The 24,301-nt window shown below is 36.9% G+C and overlaps 1 protein-coding gene across 1 annotated transcript; it reads right to left on the bottom strand.

Moving 5' to 3' along the window:
• Nucleotides 1–476: 476 nt before the first annotated feature.
• Nucleotides 477–1,058, bottom strand: LOC131856823 (uncharacterized). The gene has a single exon (XM_059208761.1). The coding sequence runs from the start codon at nucleotides 1,056–1,058 to the stop codon at nucleotides 477–479; it is 582 nt and encodes a 193-aa protein (XP_059064744.1).
• Nucleotides 1,059–24,301: the final 23,243 nt, after the last annotated feature.

Below are 24,301 nucleotides of genomic sequence, written 5' to 3'. Positions count from 1 at the left end.
TAGCACATATTATTTTACAAAAATATGTGCTAACAGTGGCTCTTTTTAGGGATGTATGTTCTCTTTAGGGACATAGCAAGATCTCAGTTATCTCTAGAAAGCAGACCAAACAATAGACATAAACAAAAAACAAAGGAAAACTACACTATTATAGTATAAGAATATTCCCTGCTCCTTAGGAGAAAAAATGTTTGAGGTACTGAGCATGTACTCGAAATTCCTGAATTTCACCATCAATGTTCTTCAAGAAGTATGAATTTTCCCCTCTTTTCAAGGATGACATATAGTCCTAGCCAAATTGCTTCAAATTTTCCATGTTTTCCCTTATCCCTGTCTTTTGCATTCCATTTGAGCACCCATTCTCCTTCCTCAAAAGTTCTAATAGAAGCTTTCTTATCATGTAATGCTTTTACCATCTTCTGCTTCTGTATATTTTTTCCCTGAGCATCTCTTCTCTACTCATCCAATTCAACAAACTAGATCAACCCGTCTTCCATGAAAACAATATCTTCTAAATATTCCTCTGAGACAAATTTGTACACTGGGAGCAGATTGTTCAAAGGCAACCTTGCTTCTTTACCATAAACAAGCTGATAAGGAGCAAACCTTGTGGATTTCTTGATTGTTACTCTATCTGCCCACACTGCCAAATTCAACTTTGAATCACATACGCTTTTGTTGTTACCTAATATTCTCTTAATGATCTTTAATAAGTTTTTATTACTGGACTCTGGTTGTCCATTCCCCTGGTGATGATAAGGTGACAAATGTGACAATGTGATTCCATAACTTTCACAAAAATTAGCAAATTCTTTGGATATGAAATACATCCCATTATCTACAACAATTTTATGGGGTACCCCAAATCTTATCAATATATTTTCCAAAAGAAACTTTGTTACCACTTTACTTGTAGCCTGCCTTGTAGGAATTGCTTCCACCCATTTGGTAAAGTAATCAATAGCTACTAGAATCCATTTATGTCCTCCACTGGATTTCTTTGCAATTTTTCCTATGAAATCAACACCCCACATCTGAAAAGGTTCTTCAGTTTGCATGGGTCTAAGTGGTAGAGATCCATTATATTTTAGTTTTCCTGAAAATTTCTGGCAAGCTTCACATTTTCTAATATAAGTATGACAATCATTCAAGATTTGCGGCCAATAGTAACCGACATTGAGTATTTTATGGGAAGTAGTTTTTGCTAAAAATTTCCCCCACATACAACTTCATGTAATTATTTTAAAATAGATTGATCTTGATAAACATCCAAACAAAATAAGAGGATACCATCCATATTTTCCTAATATAAATCACCTTTAAGAAATACATACCTAGATGCCTAAAGCTTAAGTGTTCTTTTCTGACTATCATTTAGATCTTCTGGACACTTCATGTGTTTTAAATAATAGACAATATTCTTGTACCAAGGACACATCTCAATGCTTATTTGAGCCTCCTCTAGTTCTACCTGATTTATCTGTGTTGCTTCCAAATTGGATTTTGTCATTAATTTAGCCAATCCTTGACCTCTTACCAGTTTATTAATTTGGATATCAATATTGAACTCCTGAATTTGATTGATCCATCTACATCTTCTCCCAGTAGTTTCAGTCAGCCTGAAAATATCTTTGACTATTGCATTAGGAACATAAGCAATGACATTAGCTCCCACTAAGTATGGTCTAGAAGATTTTATAGCTTTTACCAAGGCATATGCTTGTTTCTCATTTATATCATAATTTAACTCAGAAGCTTGTAGTGTTTTGCTAAAAAATGCCACTGGTTGTTCATGATCCTCAATATTCTTTTGTAACATAATTGCAGCAATAGTATGAAATGAAACAAAAGAAAATAGTTGAAAAGCTTTAGAAAAATCAGGAGATTTAAGTACAGGCGCTTCCTTGATGGCCCTTTTAATGTTTACAAAAGACTCAATTGCTTCATTAGTCCATTTTATCTCTGCACCCTTCTTCAACATTTTTGCAATAGGTTTTAAAATCTCAGAAAAATTCGACACAAACCTCCTAACAAAATTAATTTGTCCAAAGAAAGATTGGATAACTTTGATTGTTTTAGGAATCTGAATTTTGTCAATAGCTACAATCCTCTTAGGGTCAATCCTTACTCCATCTTTTGATACAATATGACCCAGTAGTTTACCCTCAGTGACTCCAAAATGACACTTTTTTAGATTTAGAGAGATACCATACTCCAGTGCTCTAATGAAATCTTCTCTAGGTCATTAAAGTTGTTCTCTACTTTCTTGGAGTATGCTATGAAATCATCCTGGTATACTACTAAAATGTAATCAATGAGGCCTTCAAAAGCTACATCCATGGTCCTCTGGAAAGTAGCCCCAACATTGGTGAGTCCAAATGGCCTCCTTGCATACACATATATGTCCCATGGTGTAGTGAAAGCTGTTTTGTATTTTTCTGATTCCTTAACCTTCACCTGGTTTTTAACCAGAGAACCCATCCATCATAGAAATTAACTCATTCCCTATTACCTTTTGTAGCAAGGCTTCCATGTTAGGCAGAGCATAATTATCCTTTAAAGATGATATATTTAAATTCCTAAAGTCCACACATAATCTGATATCACCATTTTTCTTTCTAACAGGTAGCAAGTTTGACACCCATGTAGAATGTCTTATAGGCTCTATAATCCCTGTATTCCTCATCTTCATCAATTCTTCCTTTATTTTGGGAGCCAATGTGGGATTTATAGGCCTTTTCTTTTTCCTAAATAGTTTTGCATCTGTTTTCAGTGGGATTTCATGCTGGAACAAATCCTCTCTGTATGCCTTGAGATCATCATATGACCAAGCAAAAACATGTCTGTAATTTCTTGATAGATTGACCAATGCAGTCCTAATTTTTGGTGTAAGCTTCTTCCCAATGTAAACCTCTCTAGGATTGTTTTCACTTCCCAAGTTTATTTCTTCTACTTCTTCACAACTTCCAGTGTTGGGCTTGAAATTTGTCATATCCTTATTATCAAACATCCTCTCTAGCTCCACCAACCCTTTGGGAATCTTGTTTGTTTTAAGTTGTAGGATATTTTTTCCAAATAGAGATTTCTTACCACTCTCCTCTTCCACATATGGATTCCAATCCATATGCTGGCCTTCATACTGATCTTCACAAAACAAGAATTTTAGAAGATCCCTGTTATAATCAAATATCTTCCAATTTTTTATGTTATCTAGTATTGCAAGTCTAGTTTTTATTTCGACTTGGGTGATGTCATCAAAAGGAATATCATTATGTTTAATTGATAAGTTAGCCATAAAATTAGCCAAAATATTGTTAGACCTTTCAATCCATGTTATATAAAATACATCAAAAAATTCAATTGAATCCCACACCTCATTTCTATAATTTTGAAGCCTTACATTTTTAGTTGCAAACCTTTCCCTCACTTGAGATACGACTAACTCTAAATCACCATAAACTATTAGTAATTTAATGCCATATTTACTTGCCATTCTAAGACCTAACATGAGTGCTTCATATTCAGCTCCATTTCCTTCCTTACTGCAAGCACCATCAAAGTACATTTTCCAAATCTTATCCTCATGTGATTCAATATTATTTTTTAAACTTATTAGTTTTACATTGAATGGGTTTAGAAATACTTACCCAAAAGTTATCTATATCTATTTTGAGAAAACCCATTGTCTCGTTCGGATCAACTTCCTCTATCAGGTAGAATGATCTCGACTCTCTATGAATCCTTACATTCGCCCCTTTTACTGGGATGGTCGCATATGAAAGATCTATCTAGACATGTCCCCCTACCAAATTTGACCACTGCCTTGATAATAACATCCCATAATTTGGTGGAACTTGCACAATGGTGATGTCTATTTTATATGACGTATCAGGGCATGCTGGAAATCAAAACTCCACATCCTTCATAATTCCAACAACTGGGACTGATCTATTATCCATAGCATAGCATTTCCCATAGGGAGTGTCCACATGCATCCCAAGCTCTTTCATGACATCTTCTGGCATTATGTTCACGGTTGCACCTGAATCTATCATACAATTCTTAACCATCTTATTGTAAATCATCAAAGTCAGATAAAAAGGATCAACCTGGGTAAGATTCTTAGTGATAGAAATTCCCAAATAGACAATAGGTGGACCTTTAGCTTTTGGCTTATGATCCTCTTTATTAACTTCTCCAAAGTTAGACAAAATCTTGATTGTTTCATGTTTGTAATTAGGGAATTTCATTACTTCAAGCAAGGGTACAGATATTTTCACCTATGGTAAAGCCTGAGACACAAATGATCCACAATTTGAGAGTGGTTTACTAATCTATTTATTTTCGATTGGCTTTGTTAATTTAAGAGGTTCTGTTTGTTTGACCTTTTCTACTGCACCTTCCTTTTCCTTGTTAGTGATGGTGTCTTCATTTCCACTAGCTTTAGGAGGTTTTGCAAATATCCTGGATGGCTTACCTTGCTCTGGGTTCACTATTTTGTTCCTTAGCTGATAATCTCTTTTCACCTGAGCTATTGTTTCCATAGTATATGCTTTCTTTTCTTCATTTGTTAAGTTTCTCAAGGAATTCATTGACTCTCCATTATGAAACAATCTCCTCGGTGATGGGATGTCTGCATCATCATCAGTAAAAACTTGTGGTACATTGTGTTGCTGGCTCTCTCTTCTCCATTGTACATCTAATTATTGGTCATCCTCAGATGAATCGTCATCCCTACCCCAAAATGGATTTGATGAAAGTACATTCACTTTGGGCTCATATTCACTCTCACGATCCTTCTCTTCTGCAAAACCCTGACCAATCATACATTGTTCTGCAACATGGGATAAACTATAGACTTCACACCATTAATATTCTTCCATAAAATTATTTACCTTCTTCAATGGATCAGGAGTTTCTTTGCTTAGATTTGCATATACCGGCTTACCATCTTTCTAGTTTGTATTATATGGTATGTCATGCAATCTTGGTCTATTGTAACTTATAGGCTTGTTACTTCTATATGGGGGCAGCTTCTCATTGTGATTTTGCTTACCCTTCATGTCTTTCAGCATGTCCATGATTTGGCCAAACTCATCCTTTTTTGTTGCTCTGGGATTATATAATTTTGGATCATCTCTCTTGCAAATTCTCTCAGCAGCCTTTCTATTATTTTCAATGGTAGTATTTGTTTTAAAAGCTTGTTTCAAGGTAGTAGGCTTGTGAGATAGGATCTCATAATGAGTCTTGCTATCAAAAGCACTCAAATAAAAATCAATTAAAAATGAGTCAATAGGTCTAATGTCTCTTGGTATTCTATTAAGTACTTTATTAAACCTCTTATTAAATTTGGAGACTGATTCATTCTGATTCTTTTTTATGCTAGTCAATTTATGAGATGCAAATGAAGTAACATTATGTTCTCCAAATTCTTCCAAGACTTCACAAACTCCTGCCAACTACCAATGCATATGTCGAGAATATTTCTATACCATTCTCCTGCATCCTCTGTTAGAGATTGAACAAACCGTTTCATAAAAACATCTTTGTAAGGGGCTTCAAACTCTTCAATGGTATTTTTTACATTTATTAGATGTTGTTCTATAGAATCAGTTCCATTTTTAGTGAATTTAGGGATAGCTGATCTTAAATCATTTGAAATCTGATTAGGATATCCAACTATCGCACTGAAATCCAATTGTTTGTACCTTTCAATGGTCATAGGTGGTCTGCCACCATAGTTGTTAGTTTTGTAATTTCTAGTTTTTCCATTATTACCATTGTTTTCATTGTTGCCTCCACCATTATTGTTATTTCCATTTCGATTGTTTCCACTACCATTGTTGCCATAATTTCCATTATTACCATAATTACCTCTATTATTATTATTTATGTTGTTGGTCCCATCTCTACTATTCCAATTACCAGTAATTTCCCCACTGTTAGTTCTTCTTTCACCATCATGATTATTGCATTGTCTATAATTATACTGGTTTTTATTTTCATGGTAGGGTATATTGTTCCATTTATCTCTTTTTTCATAATTATTATCCAAAACATTAGACAATGGATTACTATAGACCCTAAATGGTTGTTCCAAGTTTCTCATGTAAGGGGGACTATACCTAGGGATTGTTAGCCTACTAGCTTCACCTCTTCCCTTCTCTTCTTCAACCCTTTTTGACTTAGGGCTTTGACTGGCATCTCTTTCTAATCTAAGTTTCTGCAATACCCAATCTGGTTGTCTCTTAAGAGCCTTTTCCATTTTAGATCCATGTCCATTTAAGTCAGCCATCCTAAGAATAATTGCATCCAACTACCTGTCCTCCCGCTCCTCAACAGTCAGGGTTTCATCATGGCCATCTTTATTATCTTTTATAATTAAGTTATAAAAAGGATTCTCCTCCAGATTTATTATCTTTTATATTTGATGTTGATTTCTTTTCTTTGTTTCTTCTCTTTGGACTCAACTAAACAAGATTATCTTGTCCCTTGTGCAAAGACCTCCCCTGCATAAATCTTATTGACAAATTCCTAGGGGTTTCTATTACTTTCTCAAAATACCAATTATTACTCATATATTAAATGTAGAGTCACCACCTCCGAAGAGGAATAATACTTTTATTAATCTTCTAGGCTACTTCCTCTAGTAGAATCTAAAACAAAATCACCAGAATTTCTGAACACTTCTTATTACAATTCCCCAACAGAGTCACCAATCTATTCATTCCAAAAACCACAGATTGGAAATCAAAGCGACTTTCCAAATCCCTAACTGATCCAATCAGCCTTGGCCAACGAACAGGAATGGTCAAAGAACAAATTCCTCTGCACTTTAGGCTCCACTAGACCTTAGGTGGGTATACCACAGTCTCCAAAGCATATAGAGATTTCTTTATAGTGAATTTAAATTATTGAATCTAGTTATTTACAGGAATGATAAACTGTTTCCTACAACTATGCTTTATGATATTCTTTTAACTTATTTTAATCTAAAAAAATTGAGTATAATTGATAATGAACAAAGCTCATAGAAGAATGTTGTTGGAACCTTAAGTAATTATGAAAGAACAAAGATAATAGAAACTGGTAATATTTTTCTCTAGTGAGGACTTTGTGCACACCAAAATTTATTCATAGAAAACTAACAACAGGCCAGTGCCTTATCTGACAATTTACATATTATTTAATGGACAAATATTTGTGGTCCTTGGAGACAGTCTAAGAAAACTCACATGTATGCAAGATTATCACTGCAATGACTTCAATGTATGTTATAAGAGCAACAAAAACAATTTTGTTATCTATATAACAACAAGTGATAAAAGACTACAACAAACCTTATTCAATTTTATCCAAGGGATTTTAACTCATCAACATCATATAACATGAAATGATATGAAGATAAAAAGAAACAAATCTTGTATATTAATTTCTTGGAACAATAGGTGTACAAAAACTGTAGACTCACAGATACTTCATGATATATTTGCTTACGCAAAATGGATTTTTATTTCTACAAACCTGCCTTACATAACACTATTGGTTCCAACAGACCATCTTGAAAAATAACAATTTTCTTGTCGCTCTGTCCTCCCTAGAATACAAAATGACTCTATATATATGTGACTCAAAAGATATGAATGAAAGGACACACCCTTTCATTAGTACAAACTAAAACTAATAGAAACCTAACTGACTCCCTAATTGCTATAAACAAAACAATGACATAGAGTAATTCTTTCCATCCAGCCATTGACCACATTTATGGATATATCGAAGATATCCCTCATCTTTATATGTATAGGCATTGAATATAATGTCTCTGACTGCTATTTCCATTGTGACATAACTCTCAACCTATTCCCCTATTTCATGCATATCTAGAGTATCCACACAATTAACACTAATGTCAGAACTGAGTAAAGATCTGCATTCGTTAATCCATTGGTTTTTGTCCTTTATTAACTCTGTATCGTCTACCACACTTGTGAATCCATGATTGACAATACCCTTACACTCCTCATATTCAATTTTCAACTCTATTTTGATCCTTAATGAGTGTCCATCAATTTCTTAACCTTATTGATACCTTTGTCATTCAGTGTCTAATCTTGCAGTAGCATGTTTAACTGATCCAAAATCCTCTAGTGAGACACTATGTTATCCATGTTTCTCTGGTAGACAATCTAGAATTCCTCCAGTATCTTCTATAGATTCTCAAATCATTTAGATACTAGGACACATGTTGTGTCTATCCTTATGCTCTGCATTCTTTCCTTCAACATATTTGTTTTCTTCAAGTGTAGTTCTTCGCATTGCTTTTTCAGTTTGGACTCATCAGCTATCTAGGGTATAGGCTGGCCCCTGCTTCTTAAGAGTTCCTCATATAATGATTTATACTTTTCTACTTCTTTTACCATCATCTTCATTTGTGCTTTATTTAACTTTGAAATATCAACTCCCATATCTACTGTGATCATGGGATCCACTTCGTCGACCTTTAACTTCATCATTTGTCCAAAAGCTTTGTCCACATCTATGATCTTCAGCCTCTTGTTCAGGGGATAAAGGGCCCACAAATGCATAGCCTCATCATCTGGATCATATCTTGATCCAATGAAGATGTCATTCATGCCCTGAATGTCTAACTTGAAGTCCTTCTTATCTAAATGCAATAGGCTATCAAAAATAAAGGATGCACTAAGATCCCAGCCTGGGAAGAGGATAATTCCTGCCTCCATAAGAAGTTGCCTTCTCCTTTCAGGGGTCATGCATTCTACTTCTGCATCAATAGCTACCTTTAGTTTTCGAAGCATCTCTACCTCATTTTCTTGTTTTATATCAGGCATGGATTCTCTTAGCCTCTTTCCTTTAAAGTGATATAAGAAGGATCTAAACTCCTTCGATTTGATGAATTAATCATCAGACACAAAAGAAGTGTACTCTTCTAACCTAACATCAACATTAGCATTTATCCTTGTAACAGTTAGGCCCTTTGCTTCAAGCTCCTCCTCCCTTTCAGGACTCCTAAATCTTGAGACAACTTCATTCTCTCCTAACTCACTCTCAGCTTCTTCTTCTTCTTCCATCTCTTGTAGTATTTTTATTTTTTCTGTCAGTCTCTGGTTCAAGTTTTGGAAGATCTGCATAGCTTCCTCAAATTCCTTATTTCTAAAGATATCCAAGGCTTCAACATGCTCATGAAAATAATTGCTCAGATTTTGCCCTTTCCTTCTCTGGTGGATATAACCCTTTGGGTCATAATTCTTTTGGGTTGTGTGCTCATAGAGGTTATAATATTCTATTAACCTCTTGTCAATGATTTCATATGCCTTTGTAGATACAATAGTGAAATCACCAAAATGTAAAGTCCTGGGTAAGAAAACTTGCTTGGGGGCACCCCCAAAATGATGTGCATTTGAGACACTCATTTGCCTCACAATCTCCAAGTAGGCAATTCTGTCAAGTGTAGGCTTTGGTAGCACATAAGGAGCTCCCTCGAATCCAAAAAATCTAACATATGTGAAGTCCTAGCATACACACCAATCACCCCAATTGTGATTCACCCTGGTATCCCCATGTTCATGGGGTCTAATAAATCTTTTTATTTCTTCTAAAAATGATCCATCTAAAGAAACTCCAAAATATTTGTATATTGGTTGCACAAAGAATTATTCAAATTTGATATAATGAGATCTCATGAACCGAGAATCCAATAGTGATACCCATAGTTGTATTAGCTTCTCCTGTCCATCCTTGCCATGAACATTTAGCTTCAAATCCTTAGGCCAAAACCCCCTGTGTCTCTATAAAACAAAATAATATGCATCAACAATTAATAGAACTAAAAAGACTTGTCAAGGTTATTATGAAGGCTTAAGAAACCCTCATTCATCTTCTCAGCAATGTAATTAGCATAATAAAACTATCTCAGCTCATGCATTTGTGTGTCAGCAACAAGAACCAAAGGTCCTATCCGAGCTACATCCGGAACCTTGACTCCTCCCACTTGACTGCATGCCATATATGTATATTGCAGATACTGCATAAAAATGCTAATGTTAAATGAGGGCCCATCTTCATCTGTTAACTTTCCTTTCTAAGGTATGGCCAAATTCCACCCATTGTATATAGTATCCATCTTTGTATACTCTTCCTCCAATTTCTCAAAAGACAGCGGCACATCAGATTCCAAACCAAGATCAAAAACCCCCTGAATGGTGGTTGCTGAGATACAGATGAATGCATCACCATTTGGCAATTGAATACATATTTTTGTGGCATTATAAGCCTATTGTCACTGAGGATTGCACCCATGATGATATGTTCAAAAACAAGCAATCCTGTGAAACATGGAAACACCTTCGAGCCTATGGGTTGCTCAAAGTGAAGGTGAATCTCCAAAGATCACACCGGCTTCCAGTTTGGCGAATCTCTTGTAAATACTATTGATAAGAAAAGGGATAGAAATGGATAGAAAGCTTAAGTGTAATGTAAATCTATTACAATGAAGGTGATGCACCAAATATCTTATCTGAGATCTGCAACCTGCTTAACTCACAAAACCTTCAACAAATAACCCTGATTGCTTCACAACTCAACTAAACATGTAGATGCATAAACATTTCTTAGAAAGGGATGAATTTAATGCATTCATGAAGGAAAACAACAAGTTTTCACAACTTCAAGTAATTAAAATCAACTACCACAAACTAGAACATGCAACTAACACGTATCTCCTTGCACAACAAATTGACTGAATGAGATAAATTAGAGGATAAAAATCATAGGAAATCATCAAATTATTCATTCACTAGATAATAAAAGAAGTACCAAGAAGGAAATCTGCTGCTATATTATTGAAAAATAAAGGAGTGCTATTGTTACAAAACTCAAATACTGCTGAGCTACAACGCTTTTTTGCAAAAATGTGTATGCAAAAAAGAAAGAACCAAAGGGAAGAAAGGAGAGAAGGAATATATAGAAATTATGATGAATCCCCTTCAAAACCCTAAAATGATTGTATGAGAAAAGCCTTGGGCGAATCTGCCCCAAAATGGCACAAAAACTAATGCACAATACTGTAAAATAATAATCTTTATTGCTCAAAAGGACTGCCACTGATCCTACATGAAGAGAAACCCTCATTACTTAATATGGAATTGCCAGTCTCACCCTGAATAGGTCCAATGAAAAAACAAACCTCCTGTTTAAAAAATTTGCATGTCTAAATGTGAAAAAATAGCTATCCCCATGTGAAATTTGCATGATGAACTGAACTATAACTATATAGAAAAGAAATCCCACTAAAAAAATCCTATGCATTCCTTGGTAACTACTCTCCGTGTTGAAACCTCTATTAAAAATGGTTTTGGAAATGATCTCCCTATTTCACGAGCTTTCCAATGGTATGTAACACTTGCATATTCAGATAATCATTAAGCATTTGCATTAATCTTTCATGCAAAAATTCATCTCCTTGCTTGGTAGGCTTTTCACCGTTCAAACAACCAGTTCTGATTCCACCGTGCAATTTTTTATTATTGCCAGCTAGTGGATCTCTTGCATTGACCATGGTTGCTTGCATTAACTATTTTGTTTACTTCCTAGCGGGCTCCACCATTTGTTGCCAAATCCGCATGATTATCCATCAAGCAATTTCCAACTACGGTATGGCAACCATTGTTTGATCTAGCGGGAACTTGCTTGCTTTTTACCTCTGCTTGTTTGCTTTTATCTCTATTGGGCCCATGGGAATGAGCGACGATAATGAAGTTTGAACCATTGAACCACTTTGAACTGGTTCAAAGTTCAAGTTCAAAGTTGACTTAAAAAATATATACATCCACTCGTCTATAGCCTTTTGCCATGTGTCAACCTCTGATTTTCTCACTGGTCCACTTTGTCTACCATCTGGACCTGCCACTGGACTTGGTCTGCCTTGGTTCTTCATCTTGACTGCCATCTTAGTCGCCACTAGACCTGGACCCACCTTGTCGCTAAGTCACAGCGATAGCTGGGCATGCAAATTTTCCTTGCACCTTAGCGACAACCGTCGGATCTTTCGAATTTGCACGATCTTTATCCTCTCTAAGTACTTTCTCTTATGCCATGGTGTCACCACTTTTGGAACCAACTAGATGCCACCTTAATTGCCACATCATTAGTCACTATGTCACAAGGGATAATCATCGAGCATCTTCATCATGCGGTATAGCGACGTCCATTGATCTGTCCTCAAACTACTTGATCTTTAACACCTTAGCCACTCACCTTTTCCGCACCGTGCTTTGTTGCTAAGTCACGGAGGTAACTGGCAAGCTTCTTTCTATAGCGCTATAGCAATAGCCCTTAGATCTTTTGGACTACCATTGATCTTTCCTTAGCTTGCTCAACCTTTAACCTCGGCTGATTTTCTCTCTTGTGTCGCATGTCAAGATGTGTCACCCTCTAATTGGCTCATGAGATTCAACTGGGCACCACTTGTCTATCGGGCTTGCCACGTATCTTGCTATGTTGGATATCCTTCTTTCAACCAAAGTAATCCCTCGGCGAGCCGTTTACCAGTCTCATCGAACTTGCAGTTTCATCGATATTGTTATGTTGATGAAACTGAGCCTTCGGTGAAACCTTTTCGGGACTCATCGTGGCTAAGATCTGCTCGATGTCGATGGAACTAAGATTTTGATGAAACCTTTTCAGGACTCATCACGGCCAAGATCTTCTCGATGTCACCCATCTATGCCATGTCACCAACCACTGGATTGCCACCTCAAGTTTGGTCTTATACTCTTTGTTTCACCACATCATCAGTTGCCAAGTCGCGATAATAACCTGGTGTGCAGCTTTCCATTACAACATAGCAACAACCGTTAGATCTCTATGATCACTATTGATCTTTCTTCAACTTGATCGCTCTTTAGTCTCTTCCTGCCAGTCGGTCACAAAATTAGGATACCTTGAGATGCGCACGCACAGGGTCAACCAGGCCATGAGCTGCCTCTTGCCAAAAGCTTTTAAGCTTTTGATGCTTGATATGTGTGCAGCTTTACATTTAAATGTTAAAGCATTCCTCCCCAGTACCAATGTGGGATAAATGTTCTTCATGACTGGTGACTGAAAACGTGTGGAAGGTCTTTGGCCTTTTAAAACCCTCTTTGGCACCCAAGTAAAACTTTCCACAAGCTGATTGCATTTTTTTCTGAGTTTCTTTTGGCCTTAAGATTTTAATAGCCATGCCATTTCATCTGCAATGGAGCATAATATCTTTGCGACCTACAACATGCTAAGCTCAATGCTTGTGGGAGCCACATTTTAACCCACATGTTGTCTTACTTTCCTATATCTGCACATGAAGCAAACAAGTTAGAAAAAATAGTGCATTTCTTCCTGGTTCATGATTTGATCTTCTCATAATGAATGAATGCAAGGCTTCATTAGGGCACCAAATTTGGCATGTGCAAATATTTGGTAACAAAGCCCTAGCTAATGTTTTCATCAATTGAATATTCATAAAGACGTTAGGAATCACAAGTTTACCCAATCCCATTGTCCATGGGTTTGAAATTGGGGTTGGCTTATTCCTTCTTGAATAATGATACAAGAACAACTCATGACCTCTAATCCTAGTCCAGACATCACCAATTTCCTTGAAATCATCTTCTAACTGGTCATGAACGGGCAAGTTAGCCTTAGATCTCCAAGATTTGGCTCCTGGTGAGCTCATACAATCAATCATGTCTTGATTCAACTTCTGCCTCTGTGCACCCTTCTTGGAGGTGCTCTGAGAAGCCTCTGTGACCTTCCTCTTGCCTTTTCAACTAGAACCCTCCATATCTGAATACCTTAAGCTTTACTGAAATTCAAATTTTGTAGCTAAATTTCATTCCAATCTCTTTGTTTGCTTCAGTTTGCTATGCCAATTCCTTATACCAGCTTCGAGATATAGATTTGATACTTCAGGAGAATTTACTCAATTGAAATGGTGTTGTGATTCACCTCGTGTAACCATAGAGCTATCCGTTGCCTGTATTAATAATGGCGGGTGGATTTGTTAAGATCATATTTTGCAATGGCTAGTCATCATAACTCCTTCCGATAGTTCAATCACTTGGCGCCACCCGTCTTTTTCATCAGCATAGGTCTTACCGATCACTCCATCAGGTATTGACGTAGCTCATTTGTTATAATTCAAATGGTTACAATATCCCTAATGGCTCCGCCCTATAGCTAGGCTTTATCTTTACCTTTATATCTCATCAACATAAGTCATTCTGATATACTCTCCTTATTTTCCTCCATGGCATTCTTCCCATCAGGCATCGACATAACTCTAAATATGCTCCTCTGATGGTTTAAGCTATCTTGATGAGTCCTCGTCCATGGTCCGCATCTTGTTTGTTACATCGGGTCAGCTTATTGGGAATCAGAACAACTCACTTTATGTTTCTCTGATGACCCGATGTTACCGCCTTTGCACTTATGTATATTTTATTCCTCCAGTCTATTGGCATATGTTTCCCCGATGAGATCTCTTTCACACCTACCTCTGCTTTCTCATCGGGTATCGGTTTAAAAATAAAATGTCTCCTCCCAATGAGGTGATGATATCTACATGTATTCATCTTCGATCTGTGTAACTCATCTCGATCAAATCTCCTTCTTTGTGTCTGGCTTGTCCTTTTCATCGGGTATCAACGTAACCTAAAACACTTTTCACCGGTGGTTTAAGCTATCCAAATGAGTCCTATTTTCCACCCTTTTGGTATTTCCTCATCAAAGCAAGTCCTACTGATGACACCACCTTTTCCACCTAGCCCATCAGGTATTGGGGTAGCATGAAATGACATTTTTTGATGACATGATGATATTTCCAACCTCTACTTCGCATTCTCTTTCATCGGTGTAAGTTATACCAATAACCTCATCGGCTATTGGCACAACATTTTCTCATACCCCCAATAGTGAATGTTATGGAGATGAAACCCTCCTTTTGAACCTTCTTTTGGTCCTCCTTCGGAGTGGCTGGTCTAGGTCATGCTGATAGGCTCTTTCATTGTTTATGCTAGCCGGTCTTGTCGGGGTAATTTATGCCAATAGCTCAGATTTGATAATCATGCTAATCAAGCTCCTCTTCATATATCATTTGCACTTGCAACCTTTCATGGAAACTTCACATGTGCTAATAAATGACAAAGTCCATCACATAGGCCCAAAGAATGCCTTATAAGGATCCCAATACTATCATGATGAAATTTCCTCATGTAGTCCTTTTTCAGTGCCAACCCTTAGCATGCCCTAGCAGTACTTGTCCAATTTTGAAAACAGGTCACATCAAGATCTTTTTTATACCGCAATATGACTCTTGCACATATAATCCAGCAATAAATGCTCTTATGATGAAAGTGTACATATAAAAATATCAAACAAATAGCAGATAATATTTTGCAAAAATATGTGCTAACAGTGGCTCTTTCAAGGGGCGTATGTTCTCTTTAGGGACATAGCAAGATCTCAATTATCTCTGGAAAGTAGACCAAACAATAGACATAAACAAAAATCAAAGGAAAAATACACTATTATAGTACAAGAATACTCCCTGCTCCTTAGGAGAAAAAATGTTTGAGGTACTGAGAATGTACTCAAAATTCTTGAATTTCACCATCAATGTTCTGCAAGAAGTATGAATTTTACCCTCTTTTCAAGGATGACATACAGTCCTAGCCAAATTGCTTCAAATTTTCCATGCTTGCCCTTATCCTGGTCTTTTGCATTCCATTTGAGCACTCACTCTCCTTCCTCAAAAGTCCTAATAGAAGCTTTCTTATAATGTAATGCTCTTACCATCATTTGCTTCTGTATATTTTGTTCCTGAGTCTCTCTTCTTTACTCATCCAATTCAACCAACTAGATCAACCTGTCTTCCGTGAAATCAACATCTTCTAAATATTCCTTTGAGACAAATTTGTACACTGGGAGTAGATTGTTCAAAGGCAACCTTGCTTCTTTACCATAAACAAGCTGATAAGGAGCAAACCCTATGGATTTCTTGATTATTACTTTATCTGCCCACACTGCCAAATCCAACTTTGAATCACATATGCTTTTGTTGTTACCTAATATTCTCTTAATGATCTTTAATAAGTATTTGTTACTGGACTCTAGTTTTCCATTCCCCTGGGGATGATAAGGTGACGAATATGACAATGTGATTCCATAACTTTCACAAAAATTAGCAAATTCTTTGGATATGAAACACATCCCATTATCCACAAAAATTTTATGGGGTACCCAAAATGTTATCAATATATTTTCCAAAAGAAACTTTATTACCACTTTACTTGTAGCCCGCCTTGTAGGAATTGCTTCCACTCATTTGGTAAAGTAATTGTCAATTCTAAATTTTACTTTGAAAACAAACAACCTTATGGGAAATTCAGTGATGGGGGACCTACTACGTGGAATTCATTGAATAACCTCTAGATTTGAGAAGCCCGCTCTTCCTTGGGGTTTGGGAAAAGGGAAAAGAAGGAAACTTAAAATAAAATCATCTATGCTATTGAGACGATGTGTAAGAACATTTCATAAAAAGCGGATAGCATATAAAACCAGGAAACACATGGTTTTAAAGACCATTCAACAATCTACATGCCCGAACAAAACTAAAATTAAGATACAATTAAGAATCTTTTGGAAGAACATAAAGAAACATATAGCATGCATCCACCAGATAACAAGTGTGGAACATAGTTTAATCAGTAGAGTATTAGATAGATATCTCTAAAGTCATCAAAATATAGGAAAAAGCATAGAAAAGCCTATTTAAGCATCCAAAAAGAGGCAATCAAAAAGGCGGCATGCACAATTTTGATTAACCTTCCTCTTGGGAAACTATAATAGTTGGTAGTGACATCCTTCTGTTTAACGAGGGTAGAAAGGGCAAAAATACCTGGATATGGAGAAGAGCGGAGGAGAGTAGACAAGGGGAATGGTCAGTCCCAAAATTCAAATGTTTTGGGTGGGAGACCTGGAGCAGCATCAGGACAATAGGTAGCAGACATATTTTTTGACTCTTTGGAGGGGTAGGGACTAGAAGGTTTGGAACCTGATGCTCCTTTGGATTCGGGGGACCCAGGTGGGGGTCCCAAATCATGTGAACCTAGGCTTGACAAGATTGGTAAATGGTCTTCTTTGTTTGAAATCAAATCTAAAGGTAAGTCAACTTTGCCTCCTGTTGAGAATATATTGAATATTTCAAAGGGAAAGTACGCCATTTCCATTTGTGATCAAATAATAGATCATAATATTTCTCGGATGGAAAGCACCCTGATAGGCAAATTCTTTGGGGTGAGACCTAATATTGAGGTTGTTCATGGATTCATGAAGAGAAAATGGAATCTAAAAGGTTAGGTGGATGTAGTATCTATGAATAAATGATGTATCTCTTTTTCCTTCTCATGTGAAGAAGATTGCAGACAGATCCTTTGCAATGGAGCCTAGATGATAGGCAAATACATAATGTATATCCAGAAATGGTACCCTAACTCGAGTTAGGATGATAAGTTTGTGGTCCAAGTGCCTGTTTGGATTAAGCTTCCAGGTCTTCCAATGGAGTAATGGGAGGAATATCTGTTTGTTAGGATAGTTAATGCTTTTGGGGAGCTTCTTTCCATTGACCCGGTGATAGCGTCCAGACGAAGACTCATTTATGCCAAAATCTATGTAGGGGTAGGATCTGATACAGATATGCCAAATGAAATAGAGATAGACTCAAAACTTGGTAAATGGATGCAAAATATTGTTTATGAAACTATCCCCTTCACCTATTTTCACTGTAAAAGAGTGGGACACTAGGCTAAAAAGTTCCCAAACAAAGTTTCCAAACCTCAAACCCAAACAAGGGTCTAGAAAAAGGTGGAAATGAACCCAAATAAAAAATAGAAAAACCTTTGAAAGATCCTCCTTCTGAAGGTCTGGATCAGGAGAAACAATCCCAGATGGGAAGAAATGAGGAGGAATCAACCAGGGAAATAGGAAGTGAGACAGTGGATAGAATGGAAGAAAAGATTTCCCAGCAGAAAAATGAGCAGGAGAAAAGTGGAGAGGATTATAATGATGGTGAGAAGAACAACCTAAGTGACCAAAAGGACACAACAAATCAAAATATAGCTAAGAGTGAAAAGTGGGAAAGTAACTAGATGGACAAAGGAGATAGTCAAACTATGGATAATAAGGAGGAGGGAGATGTTCCTAACTCTTTAGGGTCTGAAAAATGGAGTAAGTTGGTTTCAAGATGATCAACATGATAATGTTCTTGAGCAAGGACTTTCGGAGATATCACTAGTTTGTCCGGCTCAAGTCAAGTCGAATTTCCTGGAGGAAAATGCTCTAATATGGGGAAATGAAGAAGACATAAACAAGGCCCTGAGAAAGAGGGATAAATCAGGAGGAGGTTGAAAAATTGGAGGAAAATAGAAAAGGAAAGAACAAAAAAAATAATAATAATAATAACAACCATCAAACTACTAGAAACACCAGAAGTAGATTAGGGGATGTGGGGGCTCAACACACATCACCTGGAAGATATTATAATGCAAAGAAGAGGGCCATGGAAGCTAGTAAGAATCTAGCAGATGGTACTCAAAGAACCATCTTTGAAGTAGGTATTTCTAAAAACTCATGAAGATTATTTCTTGGAATATTCGAGGATTCAATAATCCTCATAAACAAGACTTAATAAAAAGTTTGAGTAGAGACAAAAACCCGGATGTTATTATGATTCAGGAAACTAAAATGTCTAGGGAAAAGGTTGAATGTCTAAAAATGTTTAGTAATGGGGGAGTAAGTGGCAGTAGCTCTGAAGGGGATTTTGGGGGTATAGCTACTTTTTGGAATAATAATAATGTAAAGGGAGAGGTGTTGATTCAAAATAACAATATGGCTTTTATTAGATTTAATCATCTGAAAGAAGGTACCTCATGGTTCTTGACCAATGTGTATGCCCCTAACACTAAAGCTGGCATAAGTGTTTTCTAGAAGAACCTATCCTCGATTAGAAGTAAGTTTGCTGAAGATAGATGGATTATTATGGGGGATTTCAACACCCCTCCAAGAGAAAATGAGAAGAAGGGAGGAAGCCAAACCAATATGGACAGTAGATTGGACTTGATAGAGTTCATTATCAACCATTCTCTCCATGATCTAGACTTGCAAGGGGTTAAATACACATGGACCAACAAAAGGAGTGGAGAAGACTTAAGTCAAGTTAGGCTTGATAGAGCTTTCATTTCTCATGATTGGTTTAATTCCTACTTTTGTTCCTTATCTGCTCATATCAGGGCTAGGTCGAATCATTATCCTATATCTTTTAATGCTGACCCCAAGCAGGGAAGGAGACATTTCCCTTATAGATTTGAAAGAATGTGGACCAAACACCTGGACCTTGAAAGAAAAATCAAGGAATGGTGGTAGGTTAGAGTTGAAGGAAACGCTATGTATAAGGTGGTTAAAAAGATGAAGTTTGTGAAAGACAATGTTAAAAGGTGGAATAAGGAATCCTTTGGGAACATTTTTGTGTCCAAAGCTGCCACTCTCTTAGATTTGAAAGATATCCAAGATGAGATTTAGAATAATGGCTACAACAATGTCTCTAGAGAGGCTGAAGATGAGATTCTGATGAAATATCATGATATCATAGCCAAAGAAGAAATGTTTTGGAAACAGAGATTGAGAAATGTATGGTTGAAGGAGGGGGATAAAAATACCAAATTATTTCATATGTCCACTTTGAAACACAAGGCTATCAATAGGATTTCTCATCTTAAAGTCAATGGCAGAATTATTGATAATGAAGATTCCATGAGGAAAGCTGCTCTGGAGTTTTTCTCCAATCTTTTGACTAAGGATTAGAATTTGGACCCTCAAGCTCAAAGAGATCTTTTGGATTGCATCCCTTCTATCTTGGATGCTGACCAAAATTCCTATATTACTGTTATCCCTACTAATGATGAGATTTTGAAGGCTGTCAATTCTTTTGAAGGTAATAAGGCCCCGGGCCCAGATGGCTACCCTATGTTTTTTTTTCAAATGTATTGGCATATTGCTGGAAGGGAGGTGTCCAGTGCTATGAAAGGATTCTTTGGTGCTAGGAGAATTCTGAAAGAATTGAATGGTACTTGCATTGCTCTTATTCCTAAGAAGATGGGGGTTGACACCATGGATCTTTTTAGACCTATAAGCCTATGTAACTCCCTGTACAAGATCATCTCTAAAGTCTTGACTTCTAGAATTATGACTTTTCTCCCCTTGATCATATCTCCCCAGCAAAGTGGGTTTGTCCTCAGGAGGCAAATTTTGGAATCGATAATCACGGTCCATGAGAACATTCACTCTCTTTCTAGGGCTAAAAAAGAAGGTTTTCTTCTGAAGCTTGATTTATCTAAAGCCTATGATAGAGTTGACTGGGGCTTTATGCACACTATTCTTTCAGCCTTTGGATTTTGTTCAAGAAGAATTTGTCTTATTATGCAATTGGTTTCCTCTGCTTCTTTCTCTGTGCTAGTCAATGGGTCTCCCTCACCATTTTTCAAGTCCTCCAGGGGTCTCAGACAGGGGGATCCTCTTTTCCCTGTTCTTTTTATTATTATGGTGGAATGCTTGGGAAGATTTATTGGAAATCTTGTTGAGAAGGGAGAGTTTAGAGGGCTTAAACCTTCATATGCAGACCAAGTGTGCTCTCATCAGCAATTTGTAGATGATTCAATTATTATGGGTAGTTCTTCTCTGAAAGATTCTAGAAGCCTAAAGAAATATTTGGATAGATATGGGAGTACAAATGGTGAACTGATTAATTGGTCTAAAATTTTTGTTTATTTCTCAAATACTCCAGAGAGAAGACAAACAAAGATCAGTGCTATTTTGGGTAGCCAAATTGGGAATCTCCCTGCTTCCTCTCTTGGGCTCCCTTTATGTCAGGTTCCTCCTGATACCTTTTGGGATGCTCTGGTGGATAAAGTTCATAAGAAGTTAGCTGGATGGAAAGGCTCTTTTCTCAGTCAAGCGGGAAAGGTCCAGCTTCTAAAATCTACCCTCCAGAGTATCCCTCTTTATGCCATTAGTCTTTTTAGAATTCCTATTAAGTTTACAAAGGCTATTGAAAAAATCCAAAGAACCTTTCTTTGGACTGGGGTTGAGGAAAAGAAGAGAATGAATTTGATTGCATGGGATAAAGTGTGCAAATATATAAGAAAAGGTGGACTTGGTCTTAGAATAATCAGGGATATGATTGAGTTTTTCATGGCTAAGTAGAAATGGAGAGGTTATAAAACTAAGGGAGAGTGGAAACTGATATGGGATAATAAGTATAAAAGATAGCTTCCGACCCTTCATAGTTTCCTCAAGGCTAAAGATATACCGATTGGCTCCAACATCTAGAAAAATGTCACTAGAACTAGAGACATAATACTCAAAGGAGTGAAATGGAAGGTGGGGAGGGGCAATTTTATTAAATTTGGGAAGACACTTGGTTGTTAGACTCTCCCATCAGTGACAATCCCGATTGGGGCAAGTTTAAGGATCAGTGTAAGAAAAAATTTAGTACCATTGTGGTTGACTACTGGAATTTAGGCCAGTGGAAGGACCTATCCATTGTCGATCCTTCTCTTTAGCATCTGAATAAAATTATGAATTATATGGTGGTGATTGATGATGAGGATCAGCGTATCTAGAAAATCACTGTTGATGGTAAATTTTTTGTCTCCTTTCTTTATTTCTAGCAATTTTCTAGTCAGGAAAGCCCTTGTTAGGCTAAGTCTTGGGTGAAAGGTCTTATTCCCAAAATTAATATTTTTTTTGGACTGTCCTGCAAAACAATATTATGACGACTGACAATCTCAAAACGAGAGGCTTTTGTTTGCCTTGTATTTGTCATCTTTATATGCAGAATGAGGAAACCATTAATCACATGTTTATCCATTGTCCTTTCTCTGTGGATATTTAGGCCAGATGCTTGGACAATTTCAATATCAGTTGGGTTTTCCCCGAAGCTGTCCAAGATGTCTTCAATTCCTGGCTCCACCCTTCGAGGAATAATTCAGTTAATCTGCAAGGGAAATTTGCATTACCTCATATTTGTTAAGGAATATGGAAAGAGAGAAATGATAGAGTGTTCAAAGATAAGGCATCAAAAGCCCAAATTATTTTTGAGAAAATAAAAAGACATGTTGGAGAACCTCTACATAACTAGTGGAATAATGAATCCTAAAGATCAAGGGGATAACATCATTTTTAAGAACTGGAGATTAAAGGGGAGTGAAACTATACATGCTAATCCTAGAGACGAGGTGAGATGGGAAGGCCCCCCTCAAGGATGGATGAAATTCAATTTCGATGGTGCTTCCAAGGGTAATCCTGGTAAGGTAGGTTGTGGTGTGGTATTAAGAGATGAAGGAGGAATATGTAAAGATATTAAATGTATTCCTATAGGTCACCAAACCAATCATGTTGCAGAGGCCATTGATGCTTATCAGGGGTTGATTCTTGCTAAAGATTCAAACTGCACTAAAGTGTGGGTTGAAGGAGATTCTCTGAATATTATTAACTGCTTGAATAATGTTTTCCCTCCTTCTTGGTCTATTCACAATGCCATTGAAACTACGAAGGATATAAGTAAAACCTTTGAAATATGTATTTTTTCACATGTTTATAGAGAAGCTAACAAATGTGCTAACTGGGCTACCAACCTGGCTTGTTGCTCTGACAAAATTATTACCCTTTATGTTGAGAGTAATCTCAAGTGTGAGGTGAATTCATTGATTGAACTGGATCAGATCCAGATGAAACAACGTGTCTTAACAAATCATAATCTCTAATGCTTTATTCTCACTTGTCTAGGATTGATCACAACGATGATGAGGCTTGCTTTATCTATCATGTCATATTTATTTGGTATGGATTCTAGGTGGCTCTGCATAACAAGAATAAAATTTTTAGGTTTTTCCACAGAGTTCGCAGAGAAAATAATAGAGCTGCGATAAGGAAGAACTGGGAATTCAAGGATAAAATGGGGGGCAATAAAAAGAGGTCTGAACTGGCTTCTTGCTCAAATTGGAAGAAAAACAAAGAAGTATGGGAGATTCTTCAAGATGGAGGTTTGAATGTTTTTATGGAAAGGCTTTGTGGCAAAGACCCTACTGTCATGAATCACTTCATAAAAAATTGGAAGAGTGGTAAGATTCTTGTTGACACCCAGATGATGCAAGTGGATGAGGATGTCATTGTGGAAGCTACAGGTATGGTGAAAGATGGTATGAAATTTTACAGAGGTAGAAGTGTGTCTAACAAGGCCGTGGATAGGTTTCCTACCACAGATGGAGAAAGAAGGAAATTGGTTAAGGTGTACAATCCCTACTACTCCCCTAAGCGCATTTGTAGGCCATGGAGGTTTGTGTTGTTTGCTACCATCAACTACATTACTCTGGACAGAAGATTCACAATGGCTTATGGGCATCACTTCGAGCTGCTCAAACACTCCTACCATGGTGATAAGGTTAGTTTTCCATACTATCTCACATGCTCTATGGGTCATAATATTCGTGAAATGCAAAAGGATTATTAAAGAGATCATGCCCTGCACTAGGGTTTAATGGTTTTAGTTTATAAGATGTTGAAAGGGAAAATTATTGAGAAATCCATTAGTAAAGGAAAACAAATTAGGGATGATGAAAATGAAAGTGAGGATAGTGGGTTCAATCTTTATTATGAAACTGAGGCTGAGTCTGAAGATTTTAGCAACAAGGGGAAGACCAAGGGAAAGACCAAGGGGACTACTATGGATTCTGACCTCTCGAACTTTGAGGAGGAGTATTTTGATGATAAAATTATAATGAGTAAGAAGAGAAAGGGAATGTGTAAGCAAACCTTAAGGAGCAAGAAGACCAGTAACATGATAAATAAGGTGAAAAGGAAGATTATTGTCTCTTCTGATGAGGACTCTGAGGTTGAAAAAATGGACAAGAATAAGGGTAAGGAGGAAGATGAAATGTGGGAAGCTAACTATGGGGAGAACCTGAACACACAGAGAATGCAGAATGAAGATCAAGAGAACAATCGGGGCAATCAAAATGTCTGCCAAGGTGCCATAAGTAATGATAGCATCAAGGGTTTCTGTGAGGTCATAAGCAAAATGGCGAAAGAAATTGGCGACTTGAAGACTGATCTCAATATGATCAAAAAGGAAACCATAGGTGAGAATCCTCTCTCTGAAAACGTCAAAGAATTAATGGTGGCCATTAATAAGGCT

Source organism: Cryptomeria japonica, chromosome 7 (assembly GCF_030272615.1).
Source record: "Cryptomeria japonica chromosome 7, Sugi_1.0, whole genome shotgun sequence".
NCBI lineage: Eukaryota > Viridiplantae > Streptophyta > Pinopsida > Cupressales > Cupressaceae > Cryptomeria > Cryptomeria japonica.
This window is presented reverse-complemented; position numbering and strand designations above follow the sequence as displayed.